Raw genomic sequence first — 19,577 nt, forward strand, 5'->3', positions numbered from 1 at the left:
AAATGTTCAGTATAGAAAAGGTTAACAACTAGCAAGGGGGACTTAAGTGCACTGAAGACTAACACAGCTCTTGAATAACTTTCTTCAACAGTTTTTGCAACAAAATCTAAACCTAAACGTACTTTTTCCCTTTTCAGTACAGAGAAATTCAAGAGCAATGTACTTACATTTTAAAAACTAACCTTAAAACCTCTTAAGTTTTGTACCTTTTACACTGCTTTTCTAAAGGCAGATTCTGAAATTGAGTAATGTGAGGAGTTTGAAAGACATCTTAATTGAACAAATAACTCAAATTAACTGGGAAAATAGATGTACTGAAAAATATCATAAAGATAGTAACGGTAGGAGTGACACCTACTCAGATAATTGCCACATAGAAGCTACGATAGTTTTTCTCTAAAAATATCCATCATTCAACAAGCATTTATAAAGCACTTGCTGAATGCTGGGAAACAAAGATAAAAGTGAAACAACTCTGCCCTGGAAAGGTTTATGCTCAAATACCAAAGACATCATATCTACATGCAGACGGTTACAAAATAAAGACAACACCAGCAGTTAGATGATCAGGAAGGGCTTCACAGAGAAAGTAGCACTTGAGCTGAGTCTCTCCAAGAGGAACAGGTGAGGAAAAAGTAGATTCCAAGGAAGAGGGGCTGCCAATGATAAGACATGGACAAAGGAGATAAAAATGTCACGTGCTCAGGAATGGTGAGGAAGATGGCCATGTGGTCTGAATGGCCAAATTGGAAAGAATAACATGTAAAGGTTAGAGAGGTAGGAAAGGACAGGGTTCTGAAAGGATTTAAATGCCAAAAGAGTTCATGTTTGATTCTCTTGGCAACAGTCAACAAAATTACATTTGAGACTTAATTGGTCCAGGAAACTAAAGCTTGAAGCACTGACGTATTTTCCTGGTACTGGTATTATAAGTACTAATCTCCAGCACTGGGGCAATAAGAAGCCCCTCCAGCTTCTCTGCTACCTCGGCAAATGCAGACACAGTGGGACCACACTCAAGTGCATCATTGCTGTATCTTGTCTGAATATCCTTTCCATGCTATTGCAGAGTAAACCTCTTTTGTTACTTATTAGATGGTCCATCTACAAGTGTCTCATTTCATTTCAATCTCAAACTTGAACCACTGGACAGCCTTAGTGAGATTGGCCCAGAACACTATACCTTCATCAATAAAAGATTGTGCTGGAGTCTGTTACTCAAATTAAAAAAGTGACAGTATACATGATAAACAACATTAAATTTTCAGTGATTCACTTCAGCATGAATAGTAATTCAAGTACTTCCTATAGTTTGAGGGAGAGAATAAGTTTTCTAATAGACTAATTTGTACTAAAATTATTTAAACAATGATTTGCATTATGTAAACACAAATTATTTCACACACCAACAACATTTTAATATCACTAAGCCTGTAACAGAGCAGAAAAAAATAGGAAAGAAACCCTGCTGGATTCAGAGCAGGACTTGCATCTTCTTGCCATTTAGTCAAGACCCCCAAACACTCCCATTATCCAAGCAGAAATATGGAGAAAAATTAGGCACCCAGTGGAATGGACTTCAACAGAGTACTAACATTAATACGAGGTTAACAATCTCTGAACTACATTATCTCTGCTTTGGAAAACCACATAAAAGGTTATCATAATCAACTAGATCAAATATATTTAAGTGAGTTTATGGAGGCAAATAGGAAATTTTCAATGCAGCACAGAAAATCTCAGTTCAATCTAAAAAAATTTTCCTGATACAACTATCTAATAAAGATACTATTATGGCTGAGATACACAAATGTATGCATTTTCAAATAATTTACACCATGTGAAGCAATGTACAATAAATGAATCAGTGCTATATTGGGGAGGAGAAATCATGAAAAAGCATAACACTTCCACTTGTACTTGCCATTTTATTAATGCCTAACCTACATATCTTTAGGCAGATAAAACCTGTGACAGATGGGTTTCAGAAAACAGACTTCATACAAAGGAATTTTAAAAGTTTATCATAGACAAATTAAAAAAGGTCTTGAAAATCAACTTGTATTTTCTTTTTTAAGTTTCTTATAAAACAGTAAGCTTTCAAAAAACTCTCTCCATGCACATAAAGTCCACCACGCTTTTGGTCCAGAATACAATTGCTGACAGAAAGATGGAGGCAGCTGAGTCTATGAACGTGTGTACTTGCCCCAAATATGCAACATAAACACTGAAGCAATGAACAGAAGACTCATTACCAACACGGGAACAGGACCACTGAAAATAAAAAAGAAAAAGTAATGATTACCTTTAGCAGTATAAAAAAAATTGTCAGTCACCCAGAAAAAAACATGCCAAAACTAGGAATATTATTATGTACATCTTGCAGGAAAACAACAAATGATCAAAACTCTTTAAGTAAATGAAATTTTAAAAATTAGCAAACTAAAATGCTATTTTGAAGTAATAGCAATAGTTCTAATTTGTAAAATCAGAATAAAATTAATTCAATAAATACTTCATTCCCAAATTTTATTTTAGATTCAGAAACAGTATCAACATTACATTTTCTTAAAAGGCAAACCAACTGTCAGTATTAAATGACTAATGCATATAGCTAATAAAATACTAAAAAATCATTTTGTAAGTAGCTATCAAAAATAAAAATGTGCAGTTTTTTACTTCACCACACAAAGATACATATGCCATCTGTAATGTAAAAATAAAGAATAAGTATCATCAAGACAGAATGATTAGCAGGGGTGAGTACACAAGATAACAATGAACTAAAAAAAGAAATTTAACATGGGATGTCAGGTTCAAATACGTTATAACTAACAGATTAGGAAGGGGTGAAATATGATGTAAGGAGATGGCAAGTTGGCAGACTCATATGACATACTGCTTAATAAGGTAAATTCTATTTTATGTATGTGTATACACACACACGTACGCACGTACGGTTACAGCTCTATCACCATGTCTGTTGCACTGTTAAATTATTTAACACTAACCTCACAGACACAAATTATTACCTTTTCATAAAGTTATAATGAGACCTCAAAAAACAAAATCTTAGAATCCAAAACCAAATTATTCAGAACACTTCAAAATTCAAACTGCTCTTCTCAGGAGACTAGATGAGGATTTTTTCATCTGAATCACTCCAATTCTAAATTTGTTTTTAAATCTTTGTCATTTACCAAGGCTGACAGGATGTTAAATTATTGGGCTACAAGTGACCTTTGGGGTCATCTATTTCAGCTCTCTCATTTTCTAGACAAGGAAACTTAAGGCCCAGAAAACTGAAGTGACTTGTGTAAGTAAGTAAGTGTGTACCCACACAGGTACCAAGTGGTAGAGAAACTTAGGTTTCTGATTACAAATCCAGTCTCTTTTCACTATTCCATGCAAAACACTGAATCTCTAGGCTGGACAGACCTTTAGAAGTTGTCGAATCCCTCGGAGGCACCTAAAAGCATGAGTCTTCTCTACAGACAAACAGGCAGAAATTCAAGCTCTGCTTCCAGACCTTTAATGACTGGGAATCATTTCCTCTCAAAGGAGGATAAGCCCATTCCACATTTGAATAATTCCAACTATTCTGTTGTTTTTCTTTATATTGAGCCAAAATCTGATTTTCTACCCATTGGTCCCTACATCAAATAAACAAAAAAGTTAAATTCTCTTTCACTGCCAAAATTTGAGGACAGTAAGGTTTTACTGGTCCATCCCCAAGTTGTCTCTTCCCTTGCCTAAATATTTCCAGTTCCCTCAACCATCCGAACTACAGCATGAACTCCAATCCCTTAACTATCCTGATTACCCTGCTCTGCAAAAGCATGCATTAGCTGGTCAGCATTTTCCCTAAAATATGGCATTTCAAGTGGACCTAAGACTCTAGACATGATCCCACTAGAAGAGAATGCAACTGGACTATTCCCTTCTTCTGACACTATGCTCCTGTTAATCCTGTTAAGATAACATTCGATTTTTATGGCTGCTCATTGGATTGCCTCAAACTGAGTCTTTTTTTTTCCCCACAAAACTTCTAACATCTCCCATTTTCATGCAGCTGAAGTTTTGAACAAAAGTCAAAGACTAAGTATTTCTTGTTAAGTTTCACCTTCTTACATCTGGCCCATCTGCACTGTGTCACCAGCACATCTGCTAAGTTAGCCATCTACATGTTTCTCCACATTGCTAATAAAAACACTGAGCCAAACAGAAGCAGTAACTGACTGTTATGTCTCAACCACTAACTACCAGCCAGAGACTGCTGATTCCTACACCCATCATCTCATGGAATACCTCATCAGGACTCTCTAATACAAAGTCATTTTGGTTCCATCGTGGGAATGCGTATAGAACATGCCAGCTTCATTCTATATATGCAGCATGAAGGTCAGCAAAAGGTCGAAGCATTTACAAGGCAGTACAGTTTCTAAAGCCCAGCTGAACTCCCTCGTTTGCTTACTAGCCTCAAAGAATCCACATTTGAATGTACGTTTATTTACTACACACGGAAGAAAAGCATGAGCAGTGAAATTCTGGCCTCAAGATCGCTGGAGAAACTTCAACCTTGACATTCAATACTGTACTTTAAATTTTAAAGCTGGAAACACGCTCACATCTACCTGTAACTGTTATAAGCCCTCACCCACCTCCCCACCCTGCCAATTACTGAATTAATGATCACTTCCATTCCTCAACCAAATGCTGTTTGTGAAAAGACACTGAAATTTGATAAAGTTTTCCTCCAATTCTCTTCTATTCCATAAATTACCTCAAAATAGTCAGGCAGAGTTCTATTTAATAAACCTTCATTAAGTGCCTACTGTAGGGAAAGCTCTGTGCTAGGCACTGGAGGAGATAAAAAGTTAAATTAAGACTTAGTCCTTGTCCTCAAAGAGCTTTAGAGTCTACTAGAGGGATAAGAAAGCAGTACAAATGGCTACAATACAATAATATTACATGACAGTAATGGACATTAGGACAAGTATGGCCATTAGGAAATTATAAAACAAAATGCTATTTGAGAGAAAGCTATTACTTTCCAGGGAATTCTTCCTAGAGGACATGACATTTGAGTTTGGCTTTAAAGAACACACAAGAAAATTCAACCAAATGAGGCATAAGAAACTGTGAGCAAAGTCACTGCAGAGTTCAAGAATTGATTCCCAGTCACTCTTGGGACTATTTTATAACCTTATATGATCAAAGTAAAACTGGTCCACTTGATACAAACTATATCTTCTGCATTCACCACACTATCATGCAGACTATCAAAAGCAATAAGCAGTAACTGTAAGAAAGGTAGAATTCCATTTATATCCACTATTTTTATATTTCTTTAACTTACACTTTGAGCCCAGGGGAATCTTCAGTGTAGAACCTCCACATCCCTCCTGTGCCTGCTGAAGTAGTACGGCCTGCACTCCTTGTTCCACAGCTGGCATTTTTCCTACAAAAAAATTAAAATTTAGCTATTTACTTATTTATATAATTAATTTAGTTATTTAATCTCCTCCAAAAAAATTTACAACCTATTAGTAATATAATGAAGGTCCTATTTTATTTTTAAAGAATTAATTCAAACAACAATGAATTAGGACAGTTGCATCATAAAAATGAAAACATTTCTATCAAATAAACTGGCACTTTCCCAACTACAGTAACCCTAATTTTAAAGGAGAGTTTAAGCTCCAATCCTTAAAGCTAACCAAATTTAATTCTGAAGCTGAACAAGGAAGACAAGAATTTATTCTTGAGGTCTGCTTCTCACTGCACTCCAAATGTGTATGCTGGTAGTAGACAAGGCCACGTTCATTCATTCATTCTTTGGTCTTCTTCTTTCCCCAAACCCATCATTCAATTCACAGAAGGTCCCAAAGTAATCCTGAAGGAAAACAGAGATCCTAGAAACTTAAAGAAAGTAGGGAATGCATTCCAGCTCTAAGATAGTGCAAAAGAGTAGGAATGATGCCACTTATGAGGAACAGTATGAGCAGTTTGATTGAACTATAAGGTATATGAAGGAAGAAGTAATATGTGTAATAGGGCTAAAAAGGTAGTTTGAGACAACATTGTAAAGTGCTTTAAATGTCAGAAAGAATTTATATTTGCTCATAAAGGTAAAAGCGAGTCAGTAGAATTTACTGAGAAGAGTAATGACGTGATCAAACTGCATTTTAGAAAAATCACTTGGCTTCAAACTGAACAGATTGGCAAATATGACCAAAAGCATGGTAAATGACCAATTTTGGAAGGGCAAAGAGAAAACAGGAAGTCAGAGCTAAGATGGCAGAGAAAAGGCAGGAACTCACCTCTGCTCTCCCTAAAACTCCTCCAATACCTTTCAATAACACCATAAAACAATTTCTGGAGTGGCAAAAACCACAAAAATATGAGATGAAATAATTTTCTAGTCAAAGACAAACTAGGATGTCGGAAAGAAAGGTCTTTTGCACCTGGGTAAGAGTGGAGCACAGTCCAGCACCAGCTACACCAACAAGACTGGGCCCCTACAAACCAGGAGTAGGGTTTGCGAGCCACTGAATCAGCATCGGCAGCAGGAGCTCTCAACCCCCATATGGGAAGGGGATTGAATAACTCATGAGGAGATTACAGGGATCTCTTTGCTGGCACTGGGGGAGGACTCTGCTGTTTTGCTCATAGTCAGATCTGGGTTGCAGTCCTGGGTGGCAGTCCCAGAGAGGGGAGGGGCGGAGCACTGGCAGACCCTAGCTTGTGGCAATAACAGTGGAATGGGAAGGGAACCTTCCTCTCAGTTCTAGTGCTTGCGGTCACTTATAGACTACAGTATAGGCCAGGAGAGTAGTAAACACACCTCTCCTTAGATCATCCCACCTTGGAAGAACTAAAAACTTACAGGTCCCTAGATGTATCTCTGAAACAGCTATACAAAATCCCTGAAGCTTGAAACAGTGCACCCTCCACCCTAAGTGAAGAAATAGACTGTAAAAATGAGTGAACAACAGAAAAAAAAAATTCTGACCATAGAAAGCTACTATGATGACAAGGAAGATGAAAACATACACTCGGAAGGTAACAAACTCAAAGCTCCTATATCCAAAAGCCTCCAAGAAAAAAATGAATTGGCTGCAGGCCATGAAGAGCTCAAAAAGGATTTTGAAAATTAAGTAAGAAAGACAGAAGAAAGATTGGAAAGAGAAATGTGATGCAAGAAAATCATAAAAAATAAGTCAACATCTTGATAGAGACACAAAAAAGTACAGAAGAAAATAACACCTTAAAAAACAAAATAGGCCAAATCGTAAAAGAGGTACAAAAAGTCACTGAGGAGAGTGCTTCAGAAAGCAGAACTGGCCAAACGGAAAAGGAGGCACAAAAGCTCACTGAAGAAAATAATTCCTTCAAAATTAGAATTGAGCAAACATAAGCTAATGACTTTAGGAGAAATAAAGAAACAATAAAACAAAACCAAAAGAATGAAAAAAACAGAAGACAATGTGAACTATCTCACTAGAAGAACAACTGACCTGGAAAATAGATTCAAGAGGGATAATTTAAAAATTATTGGACTATCTAAAAGCTATAATAGAAAAAAAAGAACCTAGACATTATCTTTCAAATCATCTAGGACAACCGCCCTGATATTTCAGAACCAGAGGGTAAAATAAAATTCAAGAAATCCTCTGGTCACCTCCTAAAAGACATCCCAAAAAGAAAACTCCCAGGAATATTATAGCCAAATTCCAGAGTTCCCAGGTCAAGGAGAAAATATTACAAGCAGTCAAAAAGAAAGTATTCACGTACCATTCACCCATAGTCAGGATAACACAAGATTTAGCAGCTTCTACATTAAAGGATTGGAGGGCTTGGAATATGATATTCTGGAGGGCAAAAGAGCTAGGGTTATAACCAAGACTCACCTACCCAGTAAAACTGAGTATAATCCTTCAGGGGGGAAAAAATGGGCATTCAATGAAATATTAGACTTTCTTGATGAAAAAAAACGGAGCTGAATAAAACATGTGACTTTCAAACACAAGATTGAAGAGAAGCATAAAAAGGTAAACAGGAAAGGAAAATCATAAAGGATTTAGTAAGATTGAACAGTTCACACACCTACATGGGAAGATGATGCCTGTTACTCATAAAGACTTTCCCATTATTAGGGCAGGTTAAAGAAGTATACCTAGGCAGACCGCACAAACATGAGTTGAATACAGAGGGATCTAAAGAATTAAAATTAAGGGTGAGAAAGAGGAATGCACTGGGAGAAGGGGAAAGGGAAAGGCAGAATGAAGTAAATTATCTCACATAAAAGAGGCAAGAAAAAAACTTACAGTGGAGGGGAAGATGGGGGGAATGGCTTAAAGATGGAATAACAGACACACTCAATTAGGTATAGAAATCTATCTTGCCCTATAGGAAAATAAGAGGGGAAAGGATAAAAGAAGCAGGGGGCTGGAGGACTGGGGTTAAGAGACAGGAGGGCAGATCTGGAGAGGATGGAGGGAGATGCAATGATACTGTAAAAAAAAATTGAAGCCAGTTTCTTTGACAAAGGCCTCATTTTTAAATATGCAGGGAAAGGAGTCAAATTTATAAAGAGCCATTCCCCAAGTGATAAATGATCAAAAGATATGAAGTTTTCCAATGAAGGAATCAAAGCTATCTATAGCCATGTGAAAACATGCTCTAACTCACTATCGATTGGAGAAATGCAAATTAAAACAATTCTGAGGTACTACCTCATACTTAGTAGATTAGCTAATAGGATAGAAAAGGAATATAAGTACTGGAGGGGAAGTGGGAAAAATGAGATATTAATGCATTGTTGGTGGACCGGTGAACTGATTCAACCATTCTGTATACAGCAATTTGGAACTGTGCCCAAAGGGCTATAAAACGATGCACACCCTTTGATCTAGCAATACCATTACTAGGTCTATATTCAAAATGTGATATAAAATAAATAAAAAGGAAAAGGATCTATAGTTACAAAAATATTTACAGTCACTCATTTCTGGGGGTGAAGAATTGCAAATTGAAGGTATGCCCATCAATTGAGGAATGGCTGAATAAACTGTGGTTTGTGATTGTGATGGAATACTATTGTGATAAAGAAATGAGGAGAAGGATGCCCTGAGAAAAACCTGGAAAGACTTACATGAGCTGATGCAAAGTGAAATGTACTATGTATTCATCAATATTATAAGATGATCAACTGTGAATGATCTAGCCATTCTCAGCAATGCAATGATTTAAGACAACTCTTAAGAACTCATGATGAAAAATGTTATCCATCCCCAGAAAAAAGAACTGAATACAGACTGAAGCATACTTTTTTTTACTTTACTTTCTTGAGGGTTTTTTTGGTCTTATGTTTTCTTTCAAAACATGACTAATGCAGAAATGTTTTGCATGACTATACATATTTAACCTATATTGAACTCCCTGCCTTTTCAATGAGGGAGGGAGAAGAGGGAGGAAGGGAGAGAATTTTTAAAAAGTTTAAAAATGAATGTTAAAACTTTTTATATTTAACTGGTAAAAAAAAAAATACTAAATAAAAAATTATTTAAAAAAAAGAAAGGAAAGAAAAGACAGGAACACTGATGCACTATTGGCAGAGGTGTGAACTGGTCTAGCCATTCTGGAAAGCAATGTGAAACTATGTTCTAAGTCACCAGTTATACGTACCCAGTAATACAAATACAAGGGTCACAGAAAGAGGATCCACATGTGCAAAAACATTTATGGACATTTTTTTTGTAGCAGAAAACACTAAGGGCGATGCCCACGCATTTGAAAATGGTCGAACAAATTATATTAAATAAACGTAATGGAATACTATTTTGAGGCGATGAGAAAGGAAGTTTCAGAGGAACCTGGGAAGACTGATATGAAGTGATACAGAACAAAGAGCACAGAACCATAACAATTATATCACAACACTGTAAAGACAATTCTGAAAGCCAGCTTAAGAACTCTGATCAACACAATGACTAACCATAATTCCAAAAGAGTGATGATGAACTACGTTACTCACCTGCTCAGAGGTGAAAGACTCAAGATGCGGAATGTGCTATCATTTTTAGACCTGGCCAATGTAATGATTTGTTTTGGGAGGTCAATTAGAATGAATGCAATAGTCTAGGTGAGAGGTGATTAAGGTCTGTAGCAGAATGGTGGCACTGTGGTTAGGAGAGTCCCTGCAGCCCCCATTTCTCCTTTTTCTCCCAGGTCATCAGTCTCATTTTCCTCCTTTCACAATTTTGGCCCTTTTGTTAACCAGTTCAATTTTTCACTGTCCTCCACTCTTGAATTCTTCTCCCCTATCATTTTCCATTGTTCCTTCTCTGACTATCCTCAACCCACAATCATCTCCACCACCTATCTTCTTCATTAATTGAAAAGCTGTTGAAAGGCACAAAATAATGCAGAATGAATATCCATTAATGTTAATTTTACCTTATCCAAACTGGATCCTCATGGCTATGTAACAATACTTTTATTCTTCCCAGATTACCTATCTTGTCCCGGCAACAGCTGTTCCAAACTCTCTCCTCTTTCATCATCTTAATACCTCCCCTCCCCAGCTCTATTCTGATGACCTCACTTCCTACTTTACTCAGAAAATCCAAGACCATCCATTGTAAGGATTACCTCTAAACCTTCACCTACCCTGGGTACCCATTCTTTTCGTCTTCAACCATTCTACTTGTGCCCTCAATCACATCCCCTCTCTTCTAGGAGTGATACCTTTTAATTATTCCCTCCTCCCTCAATCCTACCTTTATTAAATTAAAAAACAAAACCCTTTACTTGGTTCTAATAGTCTTTTTTAATTTGCACTGCCAAACACCTAGAAGTTTTCTACGTCCGTTTCCCTACCATATATTTACTTCTCGACTCTACCATGTGGCTCCAACCTCACCACACTAAGAAAACTGCTGAATCCAAGGTTACCAACAATCTTTTAACTTCTAAATTCAAACACCTATTTTTAATACTCATCTTTCCTGACTTCTCTACAGTTTTTGATAGTGAATGACACCCCTCCTCCTGGATAATCTCGCCTTTCTAATCCAGCTACCACAGAAGTAACAAAGAAAAATATTCCTAAAACAGAAGTTTGATCATGTCACTCCTCTGCTAATGTGCTTCCTATGGCCACTAGAAGGATAAACAACAAATTCCTAAGTCTGGAATTTAAGGGCTTCCAGATACTGGTTCCAGTTTACCTTTCTGGTCTTATTTCATGACTCCCCTTCATGCAAATTATTACACAATAGTTAACATCTGTCTTCCACCTATAAACCTTCCTTAGTTAAAAAGCCATCCCCACACACTTGGACTGTCCCCTCTTCATTTCTGTCTCTCCATTGTAAGAGACAGAAAACATTGTTTCCACAGTAAGTTACTTTTAATTGATGAAGTCATTGAGATTAAGTTAGACAATAAGGCCAGCTGACTGCAGGTGGACTCAACCAATCCAAAGACAGACAGACCTAAAATATGTGTTTCTAGCACCTCCCCTGTGAAGCCTCATTCCCGATGAGTGCTCCCCCCTTCCTCAAGTTATCTTGTATCTATTCATCTTTGTATATGCTGTTTCAAGTAAAACATAATCTCCTTGGGGGTGGAAATGGCTTGCTTCCCTTTTATTGTTTTCCCTCATGTCTAATACAGTTATTAGATATTTGACGAACTGAACAGGGGCCACATCAGGTCACCCCCGGCTCCTTTCTCCATGGAGGCACAATTCTGGCGCCTACACTGTTATTTCCAATATCCTCTGTCCACGTCTCACCTGTACGTAATTGTTTGCTTGTCTCACCATTAGACCATGAGCTCCTGGAGAGCACGGTCTGTCATTGGCCTTTCTTGTGTCTCCATTGATGAGCAGGCTCAATAAATGTTTATTGACTGACAAGCTCTTTCGTTCACACACCCAAATTCTTTGCTGTTATGGACCCCCACAGCGCTTAGCAGCGTCTGGCACACAGTAGGCGCTTCGTAAATGCTGACTGGTTGCACCATAAGAGACATGCGCAGTAGCACAGTGCGTGGTACACAGTACAGCTTAATGAAAGCTTTCTCTATTAATCTCCCTACTTTAGGATAATTAGGACCTAGCCTTGACCTCACGGAGCTAACGATTAAGCGCTGACCCCCCGGAGAGCCCGTTTCAACACCCACAGGCCTCAACCCAGGAGAGGCCCAGGGGCAGACTGGCCCGGGCACTGGGCCTCGCTCCTTACCTCTGCCGGACTGTGGATCCCGCGGCCCTGGCGGCCACAGCTTTGCTGGGGGACCGGCCCGAGGCGCCCACGTTGGTACCACTGGGAGTAGGGCCCGGCTGTGGACAGAGATAAGAAACCATCTTGTATCCCCTCCCGCAGCCCCGGCCGGCACCACCGCCCGCCCCCGGCCCGGCCCCGGGGATTCCACCCGCGGTCTGCTCAGCAGCCTGCCAGGCCCCTGGACCCCCCAGTACGGGCCGGACACCCAGGCCAACCAGAGTAGGGCCCGGGTAGCGAGTTATACCATCACGGCAGTGGAGGCGGCAGCACAAGCAGGAGCAGACCTTCCAGCCGCTGCGCCACTTATCGCAACCAGAAGAGTCAGTCTTTGCTTGGTTTCTCAGTGTGGGGAAGGGGCGGAGGGACAACCGCTTCCTGTGGTGATTCTGAAAATGCCTGACTTAAAAATAGGCAGAATCTCCAAAGAGAGCCAAAAAATGGCCGGGTTCTGGTTTCTCTTCTTAAACTGAACAAGGAAAAGTGCATGAAATTTGGTTTCACCCGCTGAAAAAACAGAGACATAAAAATCCACGTACGAGGATTTCAGGCAATACGGGAGACACCCTCAACTTTTAGCTAACGTGTCCAAATTCACACAAGCCCCAAAGGGGGCGGAGCCACTAGCCCAGAGAACTCGGGTCGGAGAAATCGGTCCAATGCCACGCCAGCGCCAGCTCGGCCGCGGCTGGGAGGGGTGGGGGTGGGGGAGAAAGGGCGGGGCTTGTCCTCGAGTCTGCGCCGCAGCGGCCTCCGGGCCTTCGGTTCCTCCCGGCTTTGCCAGAGGGGGTCTGCGCAAGCGCGAGCCCACGGGGACTCCGTAGTCCAGGCTGCGATGCATCCTCGGGGGCTGGAGGGCCGTGCGCGCGGCCCCTCGGTCCTGTTCGTGCACCCGGACTTCGGCGTGGGCGGCGCGGAGCGGCTGGTGCTGGACGCGGCGTTGGCGCTGCAGTCTCGCGGCTGCCGCGTCCAGGTGTGGACGGCTCACTATGACCCGGGCCACTGCTTCTCGGAGAGCCGCGAGCTGCAGGTCCACTGCGCCGGCGACTGGCTGCCCCGCAGCCTGGGCTGGGGCGGGCGCGGCGCGGCGCTGTGCGCCTACCTGCGCATGATCTACCTGGCGCTCTACATCCTGCTGCTGAGCGGCGAGGAGATGGACGTGATCGTGTGCGACCAGGTGAGGGGCCGTGCACGCCTGCCACCGCCCGGGGCTGCAGGCAGCTCCGGGACGGGGCTGCAGAGACTCGTTCCAAGTCAAGGCCCACCCAAAATAGCCCACCCTTCTAGATTCCCCTTGCAAGACCTGAGTTCTTATTCGACTTCAGAAGCTTGATAGCTGTGGGACCTCGGGGCTCTCTTTGCCCCAGTAAAATGGGGCTAACAATAACACTTCCCTCCCAGAATTGTAGTGAGGATCGTTCATTCTATAAACGTTTATGGGGATCAAAGAAGCTAATATTTGTAAGGTAATTACCATTGTGACTTGGACCCAGAGGGAGCTTAATAAATGCTTGTTTACTTCCTTAATTAGTGTGCCTTTTCACTTTTAATTATTTTTGCTTTATTCTTTGTACGGCCTTTTTGTATGCGGTCGTCTCCCTCTTTGACTGGGAGCTCCTTGAGAGCAGGGACTAATCATATATCCCTTAATTGTATCTCGCTATTGGCACAGTGCCAGGCCTTCCCCCTAAATCCTGCCTCCAGTGCCTTCCTTCTGAGGTCAATTTCCATCTCGGTGTATGTCATGTAAGTTACATAGTTGCCTCTCCCGTTGGAATGTGAGTGAGTTCTTAGAGGACAGGGATTCTGTCTAGAGCAGCGCAGCGCCCGACACCTAATAAGCATCCGGTAAATGTTAACTCTTACTGTTTATTGGCTGACTGCTGTGTTTCATGGTAAGTCACACAGGTAGGGAGTATTGGAGAATGAACTTGAACCCAGAGCCTTGCCCCCTAAAACCCATTCTCTTTGCAAGTGCATTATACAGATGTTATAGGTGAGGAAGGAGACTTAGTGAGGTTAGGTGGGTCAGGGTGGGATATATGTTTTAAAGAGTATCTACACTAGAGATGAGATCAGGGTGGACTATATGTTTTAAAGAGCACCTATACTAGAGATGAGACCAGAATTCCAGACCGCAACTTTGCCACTTAATTTAATTACTAGGGATGACTTTGAGCAAATAATTTCCTTTCCCTTCGTTTTCCTCAACTGTAAAAGGAGGAAACTGGGTTAGATGGTTTCAAAGACTCCTCTGACAGGATTCTCTGATTTGCCCCAAACCTCACAATAAGTAATGATGAAAGTTGGAAACAGTGGACAATTAGATGTTTTCATGAAAATTGACACTGTTTAGCTCTCATTCTTTCTTTGCAGTATACTGCATATACTTTTTATTACCACGCTTTTGCATTCCACCTGAATCATGTAACTCAACCCCTTCTATTTGCAGATGAGGAAATTGAAGCCAGAGGAGGTTAATGATACTCTTTTTGCTAAGAGAACTTCAGTATGCCTTTTTTTTTTAAAGCAGGGCTAAATTACCTAAAGTAGAAACTGCTAGAAGACTTCAAAAGTGTCCATTGATTCCCTGCTATAGTTTTCATAGTAAAATAACAGTATTTTGTGAAAACAAATGAATTGTAAGTAATAATGACATGCTGTCCTCCTCACCTCCCTGCCTTCTCACTTCCCACCTTCCTGCAATGGGGCTTTTAAAGGTTCCTCTCACCATCCTACCTCCCACCTCCTAATCCTCTTTTCCCACCCCAAGTGCTCTTGTTCTGAGATTAGATTCAATCTTGGTATATATTGTACGTGTACATAGTTGTTTTACCTGTTTCTTCCATTAGAATGTGGTTCTTTGAGGGTTGGGACCATATATTTTTGTTTTTTGTTTTTCATAGTGTAGCACAGTGCCTAGCATATAACAAGCATCTAATAAATACTGTGGACTGACTGTGTCTTTCAACAAGTAACTAAATCCCCTCTAGGTTTTGTTTCCCCATTTGTAAAATGGGGGGGGAATTGACTAGAGAATCACTTCCAAATCTTAAGTTTGTGATCTTGATTCCACTTTAAAAAGAAGCTGATGTCCAAAAAAAAAAAAAATCCTATATAAGGTAACAGATAAACTATTGGGAATATATTTGCATTACAAAGAGATACTTTTACCAAAAATTACTGCTGACCCTCACATACATACTCATGGTCAAATCAGTTTGTTTCTTAGAATCTTAAGAATTGGAAGATTCTTTAAATATTTTTAGCTGATCAGGAATTCCTTCTGTAAGGTTTTGCTCTAAGACTTCCAGTGTCAGATTATTTATTGTCCAGTGGGACAGCTCTGATGGTTCTTGATGTTCTTCCTTGGTATTGAGCTGAATATTTTACACCTGTTATGTGCCAGAGTCTTCCCTCTGATGCCAAGCAGACCTTCTACAAGTTACAAAAGAATACCAGAGTTTCATTCGGAGGATGGAGGTTTGAATCTCCAGAGTATTAAATGAGCTTGGGCAAGTCATAACCTTGTCAGACTCAATTTCCTCATCTGAAAAGTGAGATTGGACTAGGTGAGCGTTTCCTCTCAGTTCAAAATAACACCTTCCCAAAACTATCCAAATATTTGAAGATAGTCTGGTCCCTGGTTTCTTCCAGACTGAATATACAGAGTTCCTTCAGTAGATCTTTTTATGATGGAAAGAGCTGGAATTTTAACCTCTCTAGGCTTGTTTTTTTTCTCTCTAAAATGATAAGATTGGACTAGATGATGTCTATGATCTTTTTGTCTTTAAAGTACTGTGATTTTTCTAGAAAGTGATTCTGTAAAAAGAGAAGTTTTTAAAAATATAAAATGAAAGCAGTATAACAGGCCCAGAGGACAAAAGTAGTCAGATAATAAGCATTTATTAGGCACCTACTATGTGCCAAGCACTGTGCTAAGGGATAGATAGTACTTATCAGATGATTTTTATGCAGTTTCAACATATAGTCTCACTTTTCCTTCCTCCTTTCCAAACATTTTTGTTTGGTTTTCCCATACTTCCTATATCAGAAGAGCTAAGTGTATTTACCATAGATATAAGCTCATCCCTCTTTTGTGTAGTGGTGAGAAACAGCATCGTTTGAGGGTGAATAGGATCAGTGCAATTATGAGAGGCTTAAGGATTTTTTTAATAGAAAAATTAAACCCAACATTAGTTGGACATTTGCAGTACATTTCTGATGCCACAGGAAATTAGGTAAGGAATACTGGGATATTCTTTGGGTTTATTTTTGTGAATGTGGGGATCAATTTAGAAGTCAGTCACCAAATCTTAACTGCCATTCTGTCCCACCTTGCCTCAGCTATTTACTACCAGCGTGACCCTGGGCACGTCACTCATCCTCTCTTCCCTTTACTGTCCTAGTTTATAAAAATGAGAGACTTGGATAAGACAATGTTTAAGGTTCATTCTACCTCCAAATTTATGATTCTGTATATGCAGTTTTTATGTAGGAAGGGGATATGAAAATCTAAAGAAAGCCTCATCAAATTTGTGGTTTTAAGTATATACAACACTTGAAATAGTGAATAAAAGTCATTTTCTTAACCAGTTTTCATTTCTGCTTTAATTAGGTATCTGCTTGTATCCCAGTGTTTAGACTGGCCAGACATCGGAAGAAGATATTGTTTTACTGTCATTTTCCTGATTTACTTCTCACTCAGAGAAATTCTTTTCTTAAACGACTCTACCGAGCCCCCATTGATTGGGTGGAAGAGTATACTACTGGCATGGCAGACTGCATTGTGGTCAATAGCTTCTTCACGGCAAGTGTTTTTAAGAACACCTTCAAGTCTCTAGCCCACATAAACCCAGATGTCCTTTACCCTTCTTTGAATGTCAGCAGCTTTGACAACATGATGCCTTCAGATCTTGATAACTTAATTCCCAAAGGAAAGAAGTTTGTTTTTGTTTCAATCAATAGATATGAAAGGAAGAAAAATCTGACTCTAGCCTTAGAAGCATTACTTGAACTACGTGGGAGATTAGATCTTCAAGAATGGGAAAAGATTCATCTAATAATGGCTGGCGGTTATGATGAACGAGTCCTGGAAAATGTAGAGTATTATAAAGAATTGGAGAATACAGCCAGCCAGTTTGACCTTAGCCACCATGTCACATTCCTGAGGTCCTTCTCAGACACACAGAAGATCTCTCTTCTCCATAACTGTACTTGTGTACTTTATACACCGAGCAATGAGCATTTTGGCATAGTTCCTCTGGAAGCCATGTACATGCAGTGTCCTGTCATTGCAGTGAATTCAGGTGGACCTCTGGAGTCTATTGTAGATAACGTAACAGGGTTTTTACGTGAACCCAACCCAGCAGAGTTTTCTAAAGCAATGGAAAAGTTTATCAGAGATCCTTCCTTAAAAGCAACAATGGGGTTGGCAGGAAGAGCCAGGGTGAAGGAAAAATTTTCATTAGAAGCTTTTACAGATCAACTATACCAGTATATAAGTAAATTGACAGAATAATTACGTAGTTTTAAAAACTTTTCTAGAGGCAACTAGGTGGTACAGAGGTTTTAAATGCTGGATTTGGAGTCAGGGAGACCCAAGTTTGAATTCTGCCTTATCCAGTTACTAGTGTGATCCTGAGCAACTCATGTAACTTCTCTTACCTTCAGTTTCCTGATTTGTAAAATAGGGATAATAATATCACCTACCTCACAGGGGTCTTGAGGAGCAAATGAAATAGCACATGTAAAGCGCTTTGCAAACCTTAAAACATCATATGAATGAAAATTATTAGATTATTATTAGATTAACTAAATATGTTGACTCGGTTTCTAGACTCAATGGTACTTCCAAAACAAGAAATCACTCCAAAATTTATCTGGTGCAGAGTAGATTCATCATATGTTAAAAATAATAGACTTAGTTAGGTCTTCTCCTTCTCATCCTATAAACATTTTTAAAAAGGAAAAAAAAAACATAGACCATAGCATATTATTACTGTCTCTAAAATATTAAGACATAAAACCCGAAACAAAATTCATAGTATTTTAATTATATTGTATCTAGACAAGTATCAGGGTTTGTATGCATTTAAGCTACACGGTCATACCACATACGTGTGATGATTTGACTAGAGAATTTGTAGTTTTAATTTTCCTTAACCATAATTAAACTAGTATGTAAGATTAAATCTTAAGTCATAAAATATCAGCGCTAACATTTCGTATTTCTGCACTAAATATACCTTAGTCAGTTTTACATGGTCTGCCATGCTTGTGGAACAATATGTGTTTTTTGGAAAAGATTAATTATCACATTTTAAACTGATATTTTTGTATACAGTTTTTGCTTACCAAAAGGTGGATGCAGATATGTGTGAAGAAACAAATAAAATGGCATTTAGAAATTTTTTTTAATTTTGGGCTGTATTTTTCAGTATTGCCAATAAGGGGAAACATCTTGGTACCAAAACTTGAAATCGCAGTTTAAAAATCATAAAGGAGATACAGCATAGTCTACGTTGTTTCACATTTTTTAAGATTTGTAACAAACCTTATTAAAAGATAAAAATAAGAATTCAGTGTTGTGCAATGAGATCGAAAAAGAAAATTAGGAAGAAAAATTAGGTCTCAATAAAAAAAATCTTAATTCAACAAACATTTTGTACCTACTATGTGCAAAGCACTTTATGGATATGGGAGAAAATACTTCAGTGGATCCCTGATGTCATCCTGGGTGATTCTTATCTATGTCTTTCTGTAAATTGAGGATCCATCCAGTGTACTAGAGGCCTTCCTCTAGTTCTTTTACATTGCCAGTGCTTGGATTGTCCATCTTTTTTTCAGTCTTGTCACATGATCAGCTAACCTTTTCTAGTCCTGCGTGCCCTTAGTGTGATGTCCTTTATGCCATTTATCAGATACGTGTTATCACTCATGATATGTTGTAACCTGTTTTCACTCGCCATCGATTATCCTATTTCTCTTCTGTATGTGGTATCATGATTCACAACTAGATAATAGCACTGAGAGGCAGAACAGTACTATAAAGCTATGGCTCCTGTGGCAGCAAGTAGTTTAGGATCTTTGAAATTGCTCTGCATTTTCCCAAATGAGATATGTTCTGATAATCTGTTTGCTTCATTTTCCTAGATAATGTAGGGCTGCACGGTATGGTGGTGAGTTCACTAGATTTAAAATCAAGAAAACGAGTTCAAATCACCATTTTGTGATCCTCAGTAAGTCTCAGTACTTAAATCTGTGGCACTGAATTGCCCATCA

General features: G+C 39.3%; 2 protein-coding genes across 2 annotated transcripts; one reads left to right on the forward strand and one right to left on the reverse strand.

Annotated features, from left to right (window-relative positions):
- Nucleotides 1-1,908: 1,908 nt before the first annotated feature.
- On the reverse strand, nt 1,909-12,923 carry SEC61B (SEC61 translocon subunit beta). Its single transcript, XM_072604700.1, has 4 exons — nt 12,541-12,923; nt 12,255-12,352; nt 5,360-5,461; nt 1,909-2,274 (listed from the first exon to the last, which is right to left on the reverse strand). Exons 1-4 carry the CDS (start codon nt 12,541-12,543, stop codon nt 2,187-2,189), a joined length of 291 nt encoding a protein of 96 aa, XP_072460801.1. The 5' UTR covers nt 12,544-12,923; the 3' UTR covers nt 1,909-2,186.
- A 124-nt stretch (nt 12,924-13,047) lies between these two features.
- On the forward strand, nt 13,048-18,713 carry ALG2 (ALG2 alpha-1,3/1,6-mannosyltransferase). The gene is made up of 2 exons (XM_072604688.1): nt 13,048-13,470; nt 16,912-18,713. Exons 1-2 carry the CDS (start codon nt 13,129-13,131, stop codon nt 17,812-17,814), a joined length of 1,245 nt encoding a protein of 414 aa, XP_072460789.1. The 5' UTR covers nt 13,048-13,128; the 3' UTR covers nt 17,815-18,713.
- Nucleotides 18,714-19,577: the final 864 nt, after the last annotated feature.

Source organism: Notamacropus eugenii, chromosome 1, assembly GCF_028372415.1.
Source record: "Notamacropus eugenii isolate mMacEug1 chromosome 1, mMacEug1.pri_v2, whole genome shotgun sequence".
In the NCBI taxonomy this organism is placed as follows: Eukaryota; Metazoa; Chordata; class Mammalia; order Diprotodontia; family Macropodidae; genus Notamacropus; species Notamacropus eugenii.